Consider the following 16674-nt stretch of genomic DNA (forward strand, 5'->3'; position numbering starts at 1 on the left):
CCACTGCACTCCAGTCTGGGCGACAGAGTGAGACTCCAACTCAAAAAAAAAAAAATTCCCATTTGCTGTGTTTTTCAGTTTTACTCAAGGTATGTAAAATGTAAGACGATCCTTTTAACATAAGCAGATGGTGGGAGGGGATGGTGGGAGGGGTGATGGTGAACAAGCGTACAGTGAAGCCTAAACTGTGAGATGCTAGAAGTCAGGCTGTAAAGGCCACATATCAAAATTATCACCATGGCTAACTCAGCTATTCCTAGGAAAGCTGAAGCCATATTAATACTACTATACACTATAAGACCAAGTTAAGTTTGAGATAAGTAATCAACAAAATAATGTATTTTTGTCTTTTACCTATAGATTTTAATTTCTATGTTCAAAATCATAAAAAAAAGTTCCCTTGAAAAAATTAACATGGTTCCAAATAACATTTAGTCATTTCTGCTAAGATACTACTCATGTTTACTGTCAAAACCATAAAACAAAAAGAAAAGCGTAAAAAAACCCACTTACTTACTACCAAAAATAAATAGGCAAATAATTTTGCTACTTTCTTTTTATCTCTAATCTTTTTACATACACATATACACACCCTGCAAAAAATGGACAATTTTATAAAATGAAAAAGTTGTAGATACCTATTAATGAAAATGTGAATGTAGTTAACACTACTGTAGTGTACAACTAAAAAAATGGTTACTATAGGTAAGAAAGTAAATTAGTACAGTTATATGAAAAACAGTATAAAGGTTTCTCAAAAAACTAAAAACACGCCGCTGCTTTGGTCCTCTCCCCTCCCTTGGGGAGGTGAACCTCCTCTTTCTCTCCCTAATTTACTTTCTAATAAACTATAATAAACTATATTTTCTAATCTAACTCCTCTGTAATTCTTTGTACCTTTCAAGAGGCACCAGATCATACACCAGATACCCACCCCAGCAGGCCTAACCTAACATTCTGTAAGCCCCGGTGGGAGTGTGACTTAATAATAATAAAAATTAGCCACGCTTGGTGGCTCAGTCTGTAATCCCGCGCTTTGGGAGGCTGAGGTGAGTGGATTGCCCGCGGGTTCGAGACCCGCCTGGACAACTTGGCGAGACCTCATCTCTACAATAAATCAAAAAAAAAATTAGCGAGGCGTGGTAGCGCGCCTGTAGTTCCAGCTACTTGGAAGGCTGAGGCGGAAGGATCACCAGAGCCCACCAGCAGGTTGAGGCTGCGGCCGGGAGCGGCCACTGCATTCCAGTCTGGGTGACAGAGTGAGACTCCAACTCCAAAAAAAAAAAAATTTAAAAATTCTTCCTGGATTTTAAAGTTTAAAAAAACTAAAAACAGAATTACCATATGATCCAAAATCCCACTACTGAGTACTTTTTTTTTCAATTAGTATTTCAAAGAGATATCTGATTCTCATGTTTATTGCAGCACTATTCACAGTAGCCAAGACATGAAATCAACCTAAATATTTATTAACAGATGAATAAAGAAAATGTGGTATATATACAAAAAGGAATACTATTCAGTCATAGAAAAGAATAAAATCCCGTCATCTGTGGCAACATTGTGAAGCTGGAGGATATTATGACAAGTAAAATAAGTCAGCACAGGAAAATAAATATCCATGTCCTCACTTACACGTGGGAGCTAAAGAAAAACTGAGCTCATAGAAGAGAAATACGGTTATCAGGAGCTAGGAGGGGTGAAGAGCAGGAAGGGGAGGACAGAAGAGGGTGGTTAACAGATACAAAATTGTGGCTTATGCCTGTAATCCCAGCACTTTGTGATATGGAGACGAGAGTATTGAGAGTGAGCTCAAGGATTCAAGACCAGCCTGGGCAAGTTGGCGAAACCTTGTCTCTACAATAAATCAAGAAAAATTAGCCAGGCGTAGTGGTCATGCCTGTAGTTCCAGCTACTTGGAAGGCTAAGGTAGAAGAATCTCCTGAGCCCAGCAGGTCAAGGTTGCGGTGGCCATAAGCATGCCACTGCATTCCAGCCTAGATGACAGAATGAGACACCGACTCAATTAAAAAAAAAAAAAACACAAACAAAACAGATACAACACTACAGCTAAGAAAGAAGAATGAGTTCTACTGTCCTACAGCACTGAAGTTAACAATAATTTATTTTATACGTTCAGAAAGCTAAAGGAGAGAATTTTGAATATTCCAAACACAAATATCACTCTGTACCCCATAATATCTGCAATTAATTATTACATGTCAACTTTAAAAAAAAAAGGAAAAATGCTGTTAGGAGGATAAATGTTTTGTTGTTCATTTTTTTTGTAGTTGCTTTGAGTTGCAGTGGCCATGAGCTTGCCACTGCACTCCAGCCTGGGGGACAGAGTGAGACTCCAACTCAGAAAGAAAAAAAGCCTGAGACCAAATATTATATACTTCGTAGGCCAAATGGCTTGTGTTACAACTATTCAATTCTGCCACTGTAAGCTCAAAAGGAGTCTGACACACAATATGTAAATAATGGGTATAATTGTGTTCCAACAAAATTTTATTTACAGTAACAGGCAGCAGACCAGATTTAGCCTGCAAACTGTAGTTGGCTACTCCTGCTTTAGCAGGGCTTTTTTTTTTTTTTTTTTTTTTTTAGTCAGTCTCACTCTGTTGCCTAGGCTGGACTTCAGTGCCATGCTCACGGGCACCGCAGCATCGACCTGCTGGGCTCAGGTGATCCTTCTTTTGAAGTAGCTGGTCTCGAACGCCTGAGCTCAGGTAATCCTCTTGCCTCAGCCTCCCAAAGTGCTGGGATTACAAGCTTTAGCCACTGCGCCCAGCCTTCAGCAGGACTTTGGGTCTCCCATGTCGGGGTCCTAGACAGAGGGGACAACTACCCTGAGCCTGGTGGAAGAAGGATACTTCTAAAGCATACACTGCTGCTAGGTAAACACCATAATTGGGGTGCCTTCTCTAGATGTCCCTGGTGACGATTTTGAAAATATGATTTTCACAAGAGTTGCTTGGATCATTTAAAGTTCCCAGGAGCCTGAGGAGTACTGAAACAATTGCCTTTGTACAGTGCATAAATATGCATTTAAAACTGTGGGGATCTAAATATTTTAATGTGCTTTAATGAAAGTCAGTAAACCTCTAACCAGAAAGAAAAAAAATCCAAATAACTATTGTCAAGAATAAAAGATTTACATCTAAAGTTACTAAAAACACTTAGAAGAGAATATTAAAATTTTTGTGCCAATATACTTGAAAATTCACTTTGACAGGTAGAGGCGAGAGGATTTCCTGAGTCTGGGGGTTTGAGAATAGCCTGGGCAACTAGGCAAGACCTCGTCTCTACAATAAATTAAAAAATTAGCCAGGCACAGTGGCTCATGCCTGTAACTCCAACACTTTGGGAGGCAGAGGCGAGACGACTGCCTGACCATGGGTTCGAAACCAGCCTGGGCAAGTTGGTGAGACCTCTTCTCTACAATAAATCAAAAAATTAGCTGGGTGTGGTGGCATATGTCTGTAGTTCCAGCTACCTGGAAGGCTGAGGCGGAAGGACTGCCTGGGTCCAACAGGTAGAGGCTGCAGTGGCCGTGAGAATGCCACTGCACTCCAGCCTGGGCAACAAAGCAAGATTGACTCAAAAAAAAAAAGTGAAAACCTGAACAATCTATACCCATTTTTTTAGTTTGATGAGGTCTTGCTGGGCTCAGAGGCGATTAAATCTTTCCCCTCACTTTGAGAGGCAGAGACAAGAGGACTGTCTGAGCCCAGCAAGACCTCATCAAACTCAAAAAATTAGCCGGGTGGCATGCGTCTGTGGTTCCAGTTACTTGGAAGGCTGAGACAGAAGGATCACTTGAACCCAGCAGGTTGAGGCTGTGGTGAACAATGGTCATGCCACTGCAGTCAAGCCTGGGCGACAGAATAAGACTCTGACTCAAAAAAAGAAAAAAACTTCCCCCCCAAGTCTACTGCAGGTCCAGGCAATTTTAGCCACAATTCTACCACACATTATAGACATAAATAGGGCCAGGTATGGTATCTCAAGTCTGTAATCCCAGCACTTCAGCAGGCCAAGGCCAGCCTGGGAAACTAGGCGAGACTTCATCTCTACAGTAAATCAAAAAATAAGCCAGTGCTTAGTGCAGTAGTGCACCTGTAATCCCAGCTACTTGGAATGCTGAGGCAGAAGGATCGCCTGAGTCCAGCAGGTCGAGGCTGCAGTGGCTGTGAGGATGCCACTGGACTCCTGCCTGGGCGACAGAGTGAGGCTACAACTCAAAAACAAAAAAACAAAAAAGACACGATTCTAATTTTAGTGTATGTAAAAACTGTAGGGAACATACATTTTACAGGGTTAGAACAACTCTGATATCAAAAGTATGACAAAAACAATGTGAAAAAGGAAAATTATTCATGAACATAGATGCAAACATCCTAAACAATACTGGAAAACCAAAAGTAGTAATTTACACAAAATATGATACATCATGACTAAATTGGATTTATCTCTGCAATGAAAAACTGGCTTAACGTTAGAAAATAAATGTCATTTCTCACATTAACATGATGAGAAAAAAACCAATATCCATTCCAGAGGGAATTTCCTTAATGCTAAATGTTTACCAAATAACATACTTGGGGGGAGGGGAGCAAGTACCTTCTTTAGAACTAGAAATAAGATTAAGAGAACTCTCTGGGGGGTGGGTACACTTAAAGCCCAGACCAAATGCTACTTGTACCCTCCAAAGCTGCTACTGAAAGTTTCTTAAAAAGTAAAAACAAAAACAAAAACAAAAACACAACCCTCAATCACCACTTCTACTCAATTCTTTTTTTTGAAGTCCTAGCCAGCATTGTAAAGCAAGAATGAGAGATCAAAATATAAGGACTCGAAAAGGAGAAACAAAACCATTACTATTAGTAGATGCCATATTTGTTTTATGTAGAAAATTTCAAAGAACCTGTGTCTGAATGGCTAAGGAAATTTAGCAATATTGCTGTATATAAAATAAGTATATAATAAAAAATACATGGGGAATTATATAATTTTCAGGAGAAGAAAATCCTAATAGTACCAAAATGCATAAAGTGCCTTGGAATAAATCTAACAAAGAATCTGCAAGACCTTTATAAATAAATCTCTAAAAGTTTATTAATTCATTGTGATCCCTATCTAAATAAATTTTTTTCTTCTTGTTGAGTCAATAAGCTGATTTTAGAGTTTATATTTAAGAACAAAAGGATTATGAAGAGATACCGCTCACCTAAGGCCCAGCTAAAAATTTTTTGTAAAGTGTACACAATGTAGAGAAAAATACTGATGAGATCAACTACATTAACTAGGTAATTAATAGATGTACATCAGCCTGGGTGCAGTGGCTCACGTATATAATCCCAGCACTTTGGGAGGCTGAGGTCAAAGGATTGTCTGAGCCCAGGGGTTCAAGACCAGCCTGAGCAACTTGGCGAGACCTCATCTCTACAATAAATCAAAAAATTGTCATATTTGCAGAATATATAAAAATAAGCATATGGAATGAAGATTAAATGAAGCATTAGGATGCTGCACTGCAGTTATTTCTGGGCAGGCATTTCTTTTCATTTGCTGTAAGCTGCTGAGAAACTAGAAGAGCAAAACTCATATGCATTCTTTTTATGCTTCAGAAGTACGAAATATAGGACAAAAATTCCAAAGCTAACATATCAAAAGACTTCATCTGTGATGATCTTTATTACTCAGAAGGTCCAGTACAGGACATATTTTCTCCTCTGAATCATCGAACCCAGATTAAAACAAATAGCACCAATCTAGAATGTAATGCAACTGTAAGCTCCAAAAAGTTTTTGCTCTCTAATGCATCCCCTGAGCCTTGTCTAATTCCTCAAACACAGTGGATGCTTAATAAATATTTCAGTGCACAGAGAATGCTACTGCTTTATATAAAATTACTGCTAAAGAAAAACTGTCTTCCCAAAAGAGGGGAGATCAAAAAGTATAACACAGAAAAAGATCAGTGGTTAAATACATATTTACATACTTGGATAAAGCCCCTCTTTTTGTTTCAGAAAGGAGAAACATTTCACAAAGTGGTCTCAGTAATTTAAAGTTACAGTAAGTTTGTATTATAAGAAAATGTATAAATAATGTTACCTATTTTAATTCTTCCTAAATTTTCATTTCCTGACTCATAAGCCAATATATAAATTCTAGGGAAGCCAAAAAAAAAAAAAAGTCAAAATTATTCATTTACCCAGTACAACCTCTGCGGAAAACAGTGTGGCAACTTCTAAAAGATATAAAAATTGATCTTCTATATGACCCAGCAATCCCCCTTCTGGGAATATACCTGGAGGAACTCAAATCGTTCTATGAAAAAGATACCTGTGCACGCATGTTTACTGACTGTAGCACTATTCACAATAGCAAAAACAAGGAACCAACCACGCTGTCCATTAAAAGAGGACCAGATAAACATACTGTGATACATATACACCATGGAATATTACACAGCTATAAAGAAGGACAAAATTATGGACTTTGCAGCAACTGGATGGATTCAGAGTCCACCATACTTGGTAATATATCACAGAAACAAAGAACTGAGTACCACATGTTCTCACTCATAAGTAGACCCTGAACATTAATCACAATACTCCATGAAAAGGTTTGGCAGTGGCGGGTAACTGCCAGGGTGGGGGTGGGAGCACATAACATTAATAATTCCAAACCAGGTGAAGTGAGGACCAATGGGAGGCCCAAACTTCACCTATGCGATGACCACTTATGTATCTAACTCTGAATTGTGCCCCACATCTTTAAAATAAAAAAAATAGAGTATTAAGAGAGAATATTAAAATAATATTTAAAAATTGTTCATTTACAATAATAATAAAAACAAGCAAAAAACTAACTCAGAATTTGGACTTTTCTACACTGACAGTTTGATTATTGAATTCTAAAGATAAACGTTAAAAAAACAAACAAAAACGTAAAACCAAAGACTTAGCAGTGGCTATTCACAGGCAAAATGGCAGCACACTACAGCCTGGAACTCGTGACCTCAAGTAATTCTCCCCATCTCAGCCTCCAGAGTAGCTGGGACTAGATATGTGCACCATTACACCTGGCTTAAGCAGTCAATTTTATTTAAAAAAAATTTTTTTTTGATTTGGAGTCTCACTCTGTCACCCAGGCTGGAATGTAGGGACATGCTCAAAGCTACCACAGCCTTGACCTTCTGGGCTCACGTGATCCTTCTGCCTCAGCCTTCCAAGTAGCTGGAATTACAGGTGCATGCCACCATGCCCGGCTAATTTTTTTTTTTTTTAAATTAACTGTAGAGACAAAGTCTTGCCAAGTTGCCCAGGCTGGTCTTGAACTTCTTCTAGGCTTAGGTAATCCACCTCCCCCCACCAAAGTGCTGTGATTAGAGGCATGAGCCACCATGCCTGACCAAGCAGTCAATTTTAAAATAACATATTCACTTAACACAAATACAGTTGTGGATTTCTCTCAAACTGTTTATAACAGTTTAAATTCCAGAAATTATTCTTCTCCTACAAACTGAATCACTTAAGAGGCCATGACAGAAGATGACAGCCTCTTCTATAACTCTACCAGGAAAATTTTGCTAAAAGGAACATTTTCAGTTCAGCTTAGTTTGCTGCTCTAAATGGGCTTCTCCTACTTTAGCATAAATTCTGTATTTGGAAGACATATGTCCCCCTGTTACAAAGTAGTTATAAACAAAAAGCAAGAATAATAGAAAATCCTTACCAGAAAGATCTACCACAGCTTCATGACTGGAAACAGCTCCTTTCTCAATAAAAAGATCTCGAAAATATTCACTATTAGCTGACAAAACAGATTTATGAGCTTTGTACTCTTCTCCTTCAATTAACAAAGTAACATCACAGAACTGATTGGAAAGTCTCTGTTCATTTAGTTGTTTTAAGACAGCCTGACAATGTTTTGGAGAAGAACGTTTTACCACTCCTTTGGTGTCAACCTGTCAAAATAAGTTGGAAATCAAGCGTTATATATCATCTGTATGTTTTCCCTTAACAGACTTTATAACAAGATACACCACGCATTTCCCTTCACCACAAATGAAGAATAATGTGATGCTGTTACCTATGTTATAAATAAATATTTTCTTGCCAGGTACAGTGGCTCACACCTGTAATCCCAGCACTTTGGGAGGTCAAGGCAGGAAGACTGCTTGAGTCCAGGAGTTCAAGACCAGCCTAGACAACATAGAGAACGTATCTCTACAAAAAAATTAAAATAAAAAAATTAGCCAGGTGAAGTGGCACACACCTGTAGTCCCAACTAGTTGGGAGCCTGAGGCTAAAGAATCGCCTGACCCAGGAGGTTGAGACTGCGGTGAACCATGATTGTGCGACTTACCTTCACCAGCCTGGGCAATAGAGTGAGACCCTGACTCCAAAAAAAAAAAGAGATATATTTTCTGCTATATTCATTCTTTATGAGCTAATGAAAATCTGTATCTCACTTCTGGCTGCCTCTGCCTCTTCTCACTGGTCAAAAATTTGATTTTGTATGAAACTGATGCTGGCAAATATAAAGACCTAATCAGATGAATTTTACTTCGCTGTATGACTCAGAAACTGCTTCCAAAATGTGTTTTGTCTACTTGTACCAATATATCATTACAAATCAGGAGAGAGAAGGAGGGATAATTAGCAACAACCCAAAAGGTAACTAAGTTCATTCTTAAGAAAAATAACAGGAATATTTACAATTGGCGAAGAGGCAGTATTAATCTGCTTTCAGTTTACATAGCAACATAATATATTATCCATTTTGTTTTATTCAATAAGCTCTACTTCAGACATATGGATCTGTTTAAATCTTCCACTTCAGTGCCAACAGTCAGGCAGTCTTAGTGGTTTGAGAAAAAAGTCTGAGTATCGCCAAGGAAGCAAATACTAGTACACAAGTTACAAATGTTAAGCTGAATGGAGAGTACCACTTACAAATACAAGTTCATGTTTGGATACTGGTTTCTTTTTTGCAGGCTTGGAGGATGTAGTTGAAGATGAAGTAAAGTTGCTCAGGTCATCTTCTGATTCATTACTCTCTTCTCCAGATTCAAGGTCTAATCCCAACTCTTCCAACATTTCAGAAACATCTGATATTGGACGGGATCGATCTAGTTTTTCCTGACATTTGCTACACTGTTTAATGTAATCTTTGACTTGCTTTAATATCCCTACAATAAAAATAAAAATTAAGTCAAATTTAATCCTTTGCCCTGACCCCTCTGAGGAAATATTGTAAATTTAACAAACCACTTGGATGTCCCCTCTCAGAGGACACAGAGATTGCTGGTGATTATACAGGACAAACTTAGGCCAGCCCTAATTTTAAAAATGTATGCTATCCAAAGAACTGAGTATCACATGTTCTCACTCATAAGCAGACCTTGAACAATTATCATAATTCTATAAGAAAGGGATTGGCAGTAGTGGGAAATTGCCAGGAGGCACACCTCATCAACAAGGGTACCTGCATAATGAGCATTTGTATATCTAACCCTGAATGGTACCCCCACATCTTCAAAATAAAAAAAAAAAATTTTTTTTTAAAGTAGGTTTCCTTAAAGTTTTCCAGTCAAACTGCACAAAAAAGCAAATAAGGAGATGGAATATATACTGAGATACATATTTTAAAAAATCAGCTAGTGTTACATAGAAGTGGTACGCATAATGGACGATACATTACATATTATTAATATGGGAAGAAGAAAACGAAACTTCATTGACTGCTTGAACAGAAAAGCAACAGGTAGAAGACACCAAATTACTATTGCACAACATGTATCAGTAAACCTGCAATGCATGGTGGTGACTGTTTCACATGTTAGAAAAATGTAAGATATAAAACTTTTTTTGTCATAAATAAGTTCTTCAATGTCCAAAATTCCATTATAAGCCAAATGACATTACAATAAAATAATTGGTTTCAATGCTATACTATTTAATATGAGGTGATTAGTTTTCTATTTCATAAAAAAAAGTGTGGTCAAGTTGCCAGTAGGTAATCTACGAGATGTCTCTGAATGCAAAGGATTTTTTTGTTAAAAAAAATAGTTAACTGAAAACTGATAAATATATTATTACTTTATGTGTACACAAGTGTTTGAGTACATATGTGCAGACACACTCATGTCCCATAATGTAGAGTTTTTCAGAATGTAATGTACATTTTTTCTTTTTCTTTTTTTTTCTTTTAAAGATGTGGAGTACAATTCAGGGTTAGGTATATAAATGTTCATTATGCAGGTACCCTTGTTGATGAAGTGTGCCCCTCCCTCCCCTGGCAGTTTCCCTCAACTGCCAATCCCTTTCTTACAGTATGATAATTGTTCAAGGTCCACTTATGAGTGAGAACATATGGTACTCTGTTCTTTGTTTCTGTGATAGATCACTGAGTATGTAAACATTTTTTTCAAAGATATAAGGTTATAAATTATTGTTTCTATGCTTAGATGGATTGTTTTGTTTACTTCCAGTTAACCACTTTCCCCACCATAAGATGATTATACAATCCCACTCATTTCCATATGAATTACAATGTATCCATGCAACAGAAGCTATATGAAACTGTCAATATTCAACTGTTTTTAACCTACATAAATAATAATTTAATATGGCTCAAGCTAGTACTTTTCCACCCCATTGGCATCACATTTGACCATGCAATTTGCTCTGCACACCATGATGTGTGCCATGTATGAACAGAAGCCCTAAGAGGTACTAAGTGTTTGGCACCATTTCTCTGATCTTTGTCCACTCTCACAAAGAACAGTATGTCCCAGATTGTCCTATATCCAAAATTGCGATGAAAAAAGACAGGTGAAGCCAATCTGTCAGCTGGAACAAGACTACAACCAATTGTAATTAAAGTTTAAAACAAATCTTTTGATTTTTGAAAGTTATGAGATTTTAGGGACATAACAGCTTACTCAATCTAACAAAGATTGATTGCACACAAGCCACTCACAAACACCTATTTTGAATTTCAGCTTAGCATGCTGGGTAGGGGTGAGGGGGCAGGGAGAAAGGCTTTACATACACACACACCCACACTCATCCTTATAAGATGGGAACAACTAATTCCTGTTCTACAGAAGAGGAGAACAAAGCCCTAGGACATATGAAACTTATCCAAAGCTACATCTAGTAAAATGGCAGAGTTAGGTCTCTAGAACTTGTAATTTTTAGAATATTATGCTTCTTGCACAATAATACATTTGCCCACTCCTGTGGTAGAAACTTCTCCCCAAATAAAGAGTTCATTATCAGCTAACATGATAGAGGTATACAGTATATACCTGAAAGTCTTAAAATGTTAAGTTATACACAGTTCCTTATATTTTCAGTCTTCAGGTAGTATTCAAGCATATTTCCCAAATTGTATTATGTCCCACATTTATTATAAAAGTATACAGTGAAGTAATAAATTCAGAAAAATTTTAGCTATACACAATAGTCATTATCGTACTGGAAACTGACTTCTCCAGTAAAAAAAAAAATCTGTTTAACCTAGAAATTTGCCGAATGTATTGGTTCACAGATTTTTTTTTTTTTGCAGAACAGAAATAAATAATGAGGCCCGGCATGGAGGCTCACGCCTGCAATCCCAGCACTTTGAGAGGTGGAGGTGAGAGGATTTCCTGAGCCCGCAGGTTCAAGACCAACCAGGGCAACATGATGAGACCTTGTCTCTACAATAAATTGAAAAATTAGCTTGGCATGGTGGCTAGCATCTGTAGTTCCACCTACTTGGAAGGCTGAGATGGAAGGATCGCATGAGCTCAGCCAGTCGAGGCTGTGATGGCCATGAGCAGCGTGCCATTGCGTTCCAGTCTAGGCGACAGAGTGAGACTCCAACTCAAATAAATATGTTTACATGGTATTTCTTCTCTCTCTCACATACCCACTAGCTATTTTGTTACAACAAAATACACATAACATAAAATTTACCATTTTAACCATGTTAAGTGTGCAGTTCAGTGGCATTAAGTACATTCACATTGTTATATCAACACTATTCGTCTCCAGAAATTTTTCATCATCCTTATTCATTTACTTTTTTTTTTGAGTTGGGAACTTACCCCTTTGCTTAGGCTGGTGGAGGAAGGTAGAAGCACAATCATGACTCACTGTACCCTCGAGTAGCTGGGACGACAGGTGCGTACCACCACATCCCACTGATATTTTTTTTTGTAGAGACAAGGTCTTGTTGTGTTGCCCAGGCTGGTCTCAAATCCTTAGACTCAGGCAATCCTCTCGCCTCCGCCACCCAAAGTGTTGGGATTACAGGCATTGAGCCACTGCTCCCAGCCGTAAACATATTTAAAGACATATCGAAGTGAGAAATATAATTAGAAAATGAGTATTGCTATGAAAATTCCCTTGCCCAAAATAAACACACAGAATGTGTTTTGTTCACTATTGCTTTAATTGGTTTTTAAAAATTAAGAAAAAAAATTCGTTTTTTCTAATTAATCTTGGATGTATTTATAAACATTTTATGATGCTACAGATGTAAAATATATTCTCCATCCAACCAATAGGTTTGATGAAAATATTAACTGGGCTGAGAAAATTGACTCACTTCTGTAATCCTAACACTTTGGGAGGCCAAGACAGGATGTTCGTTAAGCCTAGGAGTTCTAGACCAGCCTAGACGACATAGTGAGACCTTGTCTCTACAAAAAATAAAAAAATAAAAAATTAGCTGGGTGTGGTGGCACACACCTGTAGCTTCAGCTATTCAAGAGGCTGAGCTCAGGAGGTCGAAGCTGCAGTGAGTTGTTATGGTGCCACTGCAGTCCAGCCTGGGCAACAGAGTGAGAACCAGATTAAAAATAAATAAATAAAGATTTCTTTCTTTATTTCAATAGTTTTGGGGGTACAAATAGTTGTGGGATCTAGACTTTAAGTGTATCTGCCACCCCCATCTGTAAAATTAAGTAAATAAAGAATAAAGTATTAACTGTCTAAGTTCATATGGTATTGGATAAACTACATAGAAAACATCTGAACAAAAGCAAATAAGAAATAAAAACTGCAGGAAAACCAATACTAGTGTATAACTATCTAAAAAATCATCTTCCTGGGCCCAGTGGTTGACGCCTATAATCCCAGCACTTTTGGGAGGCTGAGGTGAGAAGACTGTCTGAGCACACGGGTTCGAGACCAGCCTGGGCAACTTGGCAAGGCCTCATCTCTACAATAAATAAAAAAATTAGTTGGGTCTGGTGGCGCATACCTGTGGTTCCAGTTACTTGGAAGGCTGAGGCAGAAGGATCGCCTGAGACTAGCAGGTGGAGGCTGTGGTGGTCGTCAGCATGCCACTGCACTCCAGCCTGGGTGAGAGAGTGAGACTGACTCAAAAACAACAACAAAAAATCACCTTATATCATGCTTATATCTTTTAACCCAAGTGTTAATGTTTTGGTGGGATATTCATAAATAGCTTTACAGATTCAGAAATTTAGACCTTAGTTCACTCAGGGTCTGACTCAACCACAAAAGGTATTACTATGTAAATAGAGTTAATTTACAATCTTGTAATCTTTTTTTTTCAAGTCAGAGTCTCACTTTGTTTTCCAGGAGTGCTGGAGAGCAGTGGCACGTTACAGCTCACAGCAGCTCAACTCCTGGGCTCAAGTTATCCTCTCACCTCAGCCTCCTGAGTAGCTGGGACCACAGGCACATGGTACCATGCCAGGCGAAATTTTTAAAAAAATTTTTATAGAGACGAGCTCTCACTATGTTGCCCAGGTTGGTCTCAAATTCTTGGGCTCAAGCAATCCTCTCACCTCGGCCTCCCAGGATTCCTCCCTATAATCCTAGGGTTACAGACATAAGCTACCATGCCTGGCCTTAATTCACTATATTTAAGAGTGAGGAAATATTTCAAGAGACTGAAGTTAATTATGCAGAAAAGTGGTCTGTACACTAACTAGCTCTGGGACCATGGCCAAGTAACTGAATCTCTCCATGCTTCTGTGTAATCAACTGTAAAATGGAGATATAGTACTAAACTCATGGGGCAGTTACAAGGATTAAACGTTAATATTTACAGAGCACTTTGAACAGTGCCTGACACATAGAAGTTGCTACATGTTTGTTAAATAATGCTAATTAGTCAACCTCTCTTGTATTGGATTCCATCCACACCCCCAAAAAGGGCCACATAAAACATTAAGTTATTATCAACTTTTTTTTGGAGTCAGAGTCTATGTCATCCAGACTAGCATGCAGTGGTATGATCACAGCAACGATAGCCTCAACCTGCTGGGCGCTCAGGCAATACTTCTGTCTCAGTGTTTCAAGTAGCTGGGACTATAGGAGCGTGCCACCAAATCTGGCTAAGTTTTGACAAGTTGCCTGAGCTGGCTTCGAACCCCTGGGCTCAGGTAACCCTCTCACCTCTGCTTCCCAAAGTGCTGGAATTATAGGCATGAGCTACCACGCCTGGCCTTTTTTATATTTGACATCCAAAGTTGGTTGAATCTACTGATGTGAAACCCATGGATACCAAGGGCCGACCATATATGCTTCTGCATCCAATTTAATGTAATGAAGTCTTTGGAAAACTACTGTGTAGTTTCCTGACTTATGATGGTCCAACTCTTAAAATTTTTTTACTTTATAAAGTACAAAAGCGGTTCACATTCAGTGGAAACTGTACTTCAATATCTATACAACCACTGTTTTTCTTTTTTACAATAAATCACAAGATACAATATTTACCACTTTATTATAAAATAGGCTTTGTGAAGCTGGGCAGGTTGTCTCAAGCCTATAACCCCAGTACTTTGGGTGGCCAAGGCGAGAGGACTGGTTGAGCCCAGGAATTCAAGACCAGCCTAGACAACACAGTGAGACCTCGTATCTAAAAAATAAAAAAATTGGCTGGGCAAAATGGCATGGGCCTGTAGCCCCACCTACTCAGGAGGCTGAGGTGGCAGAATCGCCTGTGCCTATTAGTTTGAGGCTGGAGCTGTGATGGTTCCACTGCACTCCAGCCTGGGCAACAGAGTGAGACCCCAGCTCAAAAAAATAAGAAAAAAATAGGCTTTGTGGTAGATGACTTTGCCCAACTACAGGCTAATGTAAATGTTTTGAGCACATTTAAAGTAGTCTATGCTAAACTAGGTTAGGTGTATTAAATGTATATTCAATTTATGATATTTTAAATTTACAATGGGTTTATTTGGACATGACCCTATTATAAGTCCAGGAGTTATCTATATTTTCATGAAAGAATGTCAGTGAAAAGGCAAATGACACTTTAGTATTATTATAAAAATAATTTTAACCTTGAAAAACTCTGAAGGATTGCTAGGCCTTCCTCCTCTAGAGGTTTCTGTACTTTGAGAACAGCTGCTATAGATGCTTAAGGAACATATCTTTCCATTTTAAATGAAGCTAACTTAAACATCATCTCACGTTCTTTTATGACACTGTACACTTAAAAAAAAAACTGGATTAGATATCACTCACAAATAATCAAATGAGAGAAAGAAAATTCTGAACACAAAACATTGTATACTACCATATAACAGTGTTAAGAAAAGCGAAATCACAAAGGTCAGTTGTGTGACCTTTGTTTTCTTTCTTTCTTTTTTTTTTCTGAGTTGGAGTCTCACTCTTTCGCCCTGGCTGGAGTGCAGTGGCACACGCTCACAGCCACCCCAGCGTTGACCTTCTGGGCTCCAGCGATCCTTCTGCCTCAGCCTTCCGAGTAGCTGGAACTACAGATGTGCACCACCACGCCTGGCTATGTTTTCTTATTTAACTTTCTGGTGCTCTCAGGTTTTCCATCTATAAAACAGAAATATAAATATTTCTACCTCAAAGTTTTATGAAGATAAAATGAATAGCAAATCAAGTGCTTAAGACTATGCCTGAATATAAAATCCTGATCAGTGTTACCTAGAAACTGTAATCATCATCATCAAAAAAATTTTTTGGAATCAGGGAATCACTCTGGCTGGAGTGCAGTGGCACGCTCACGGTCACCACAGCCGTGACCTGCTGGGCTCAGGCGATCCTTCTGCCTCATCCTTCCAAGTAGCTAGAGCCACAGTCATGTGCCACCACACCCAGCTAATTTTTTGATTTACTGTAGAGATGAGGCCTTGCCAAGTTGCCCAGGGTGGTCTGGAATCCCTGGGCTTAGGCAATTCTCTCATCTCAGCCTCCAAAAGTGCTGGGGTTATATAGGAATGAGCCACCATGCCCAGCAATTTTTAAAATTTTTATTTTTGCAGAGATGAGGTCTCGCTATGCTGTCCAGGCTGGCCTTGAACTCCTGGACTCAAGCAATCCTCCAACCTGGGTCTCTCAAAGTGCTGGGACTGTAGGTGTGAAGCACTGTGCTCAACCGTAATTATCATCTTTAACATATCTAAATTACTAAATCTAAGACATTTGTGGAACAAAACAATATCTGCTCGATTCAATCCTAACAAAACGGACTGACTGCTTCATATCTCTCTCTTCACAGTTGTATCACCCTAGGGAATATAATTGAGATACCAGTTTAAAACGGAATATAAAGAAAGCGTTAAAGATGAATACGGAACCAGCTTGCTTCTGAAACGGGAATGAATTCTCCAAGGCAGAGTCTCCAGCCCAGGCCGCGGCCTGTCAGGAGGCG

At 38.6% G+C, this 16674-nt stretch overlaps 1 protein-coding gene across 1 annotated transcript in view; it reads right to left on the reverse strand.

The window, feature by feature from the left end:
* The window catches only part of ZBTB11 (zinc finger and BTB domain containing 11), a 36642-nt gene that overhangs the window by 18618 nt on the left and 1350 nt on the right, over window positions 1–16674 (reverse strand). Inside the window, exons 2-3 of the mRNA XM_021707228.1 lie at window positions 8970–9256; window positions 7747–7978 (exon numbers count right to left, since the gene is read on the reverse strand). Coding sequence (XP_021562903.1) covers window positions 7747–7978; window positions 8970–9256 — 519 coding nt within the window. The remainder of the gene's footprint in view (window positions 1–7746; window positions 7979–8969; window positions 9257–16674) is intronic.

This window comes from Carlito syrichta, unplaced genomic scaffold, assembly GCF_000164805.1.
Source record: "Carlito syrichta isolate Samal-C Ts95f unplaced genomic scaffold, Tarsius_syrichta-2.0.1 Scaffold316463, whole genome shotgun sequence".
NCBI lineage: Eukaryota > Metazoa > Chordata > Mammalia > Primates > Tarsiidae > Carlito > Carlito syrichta.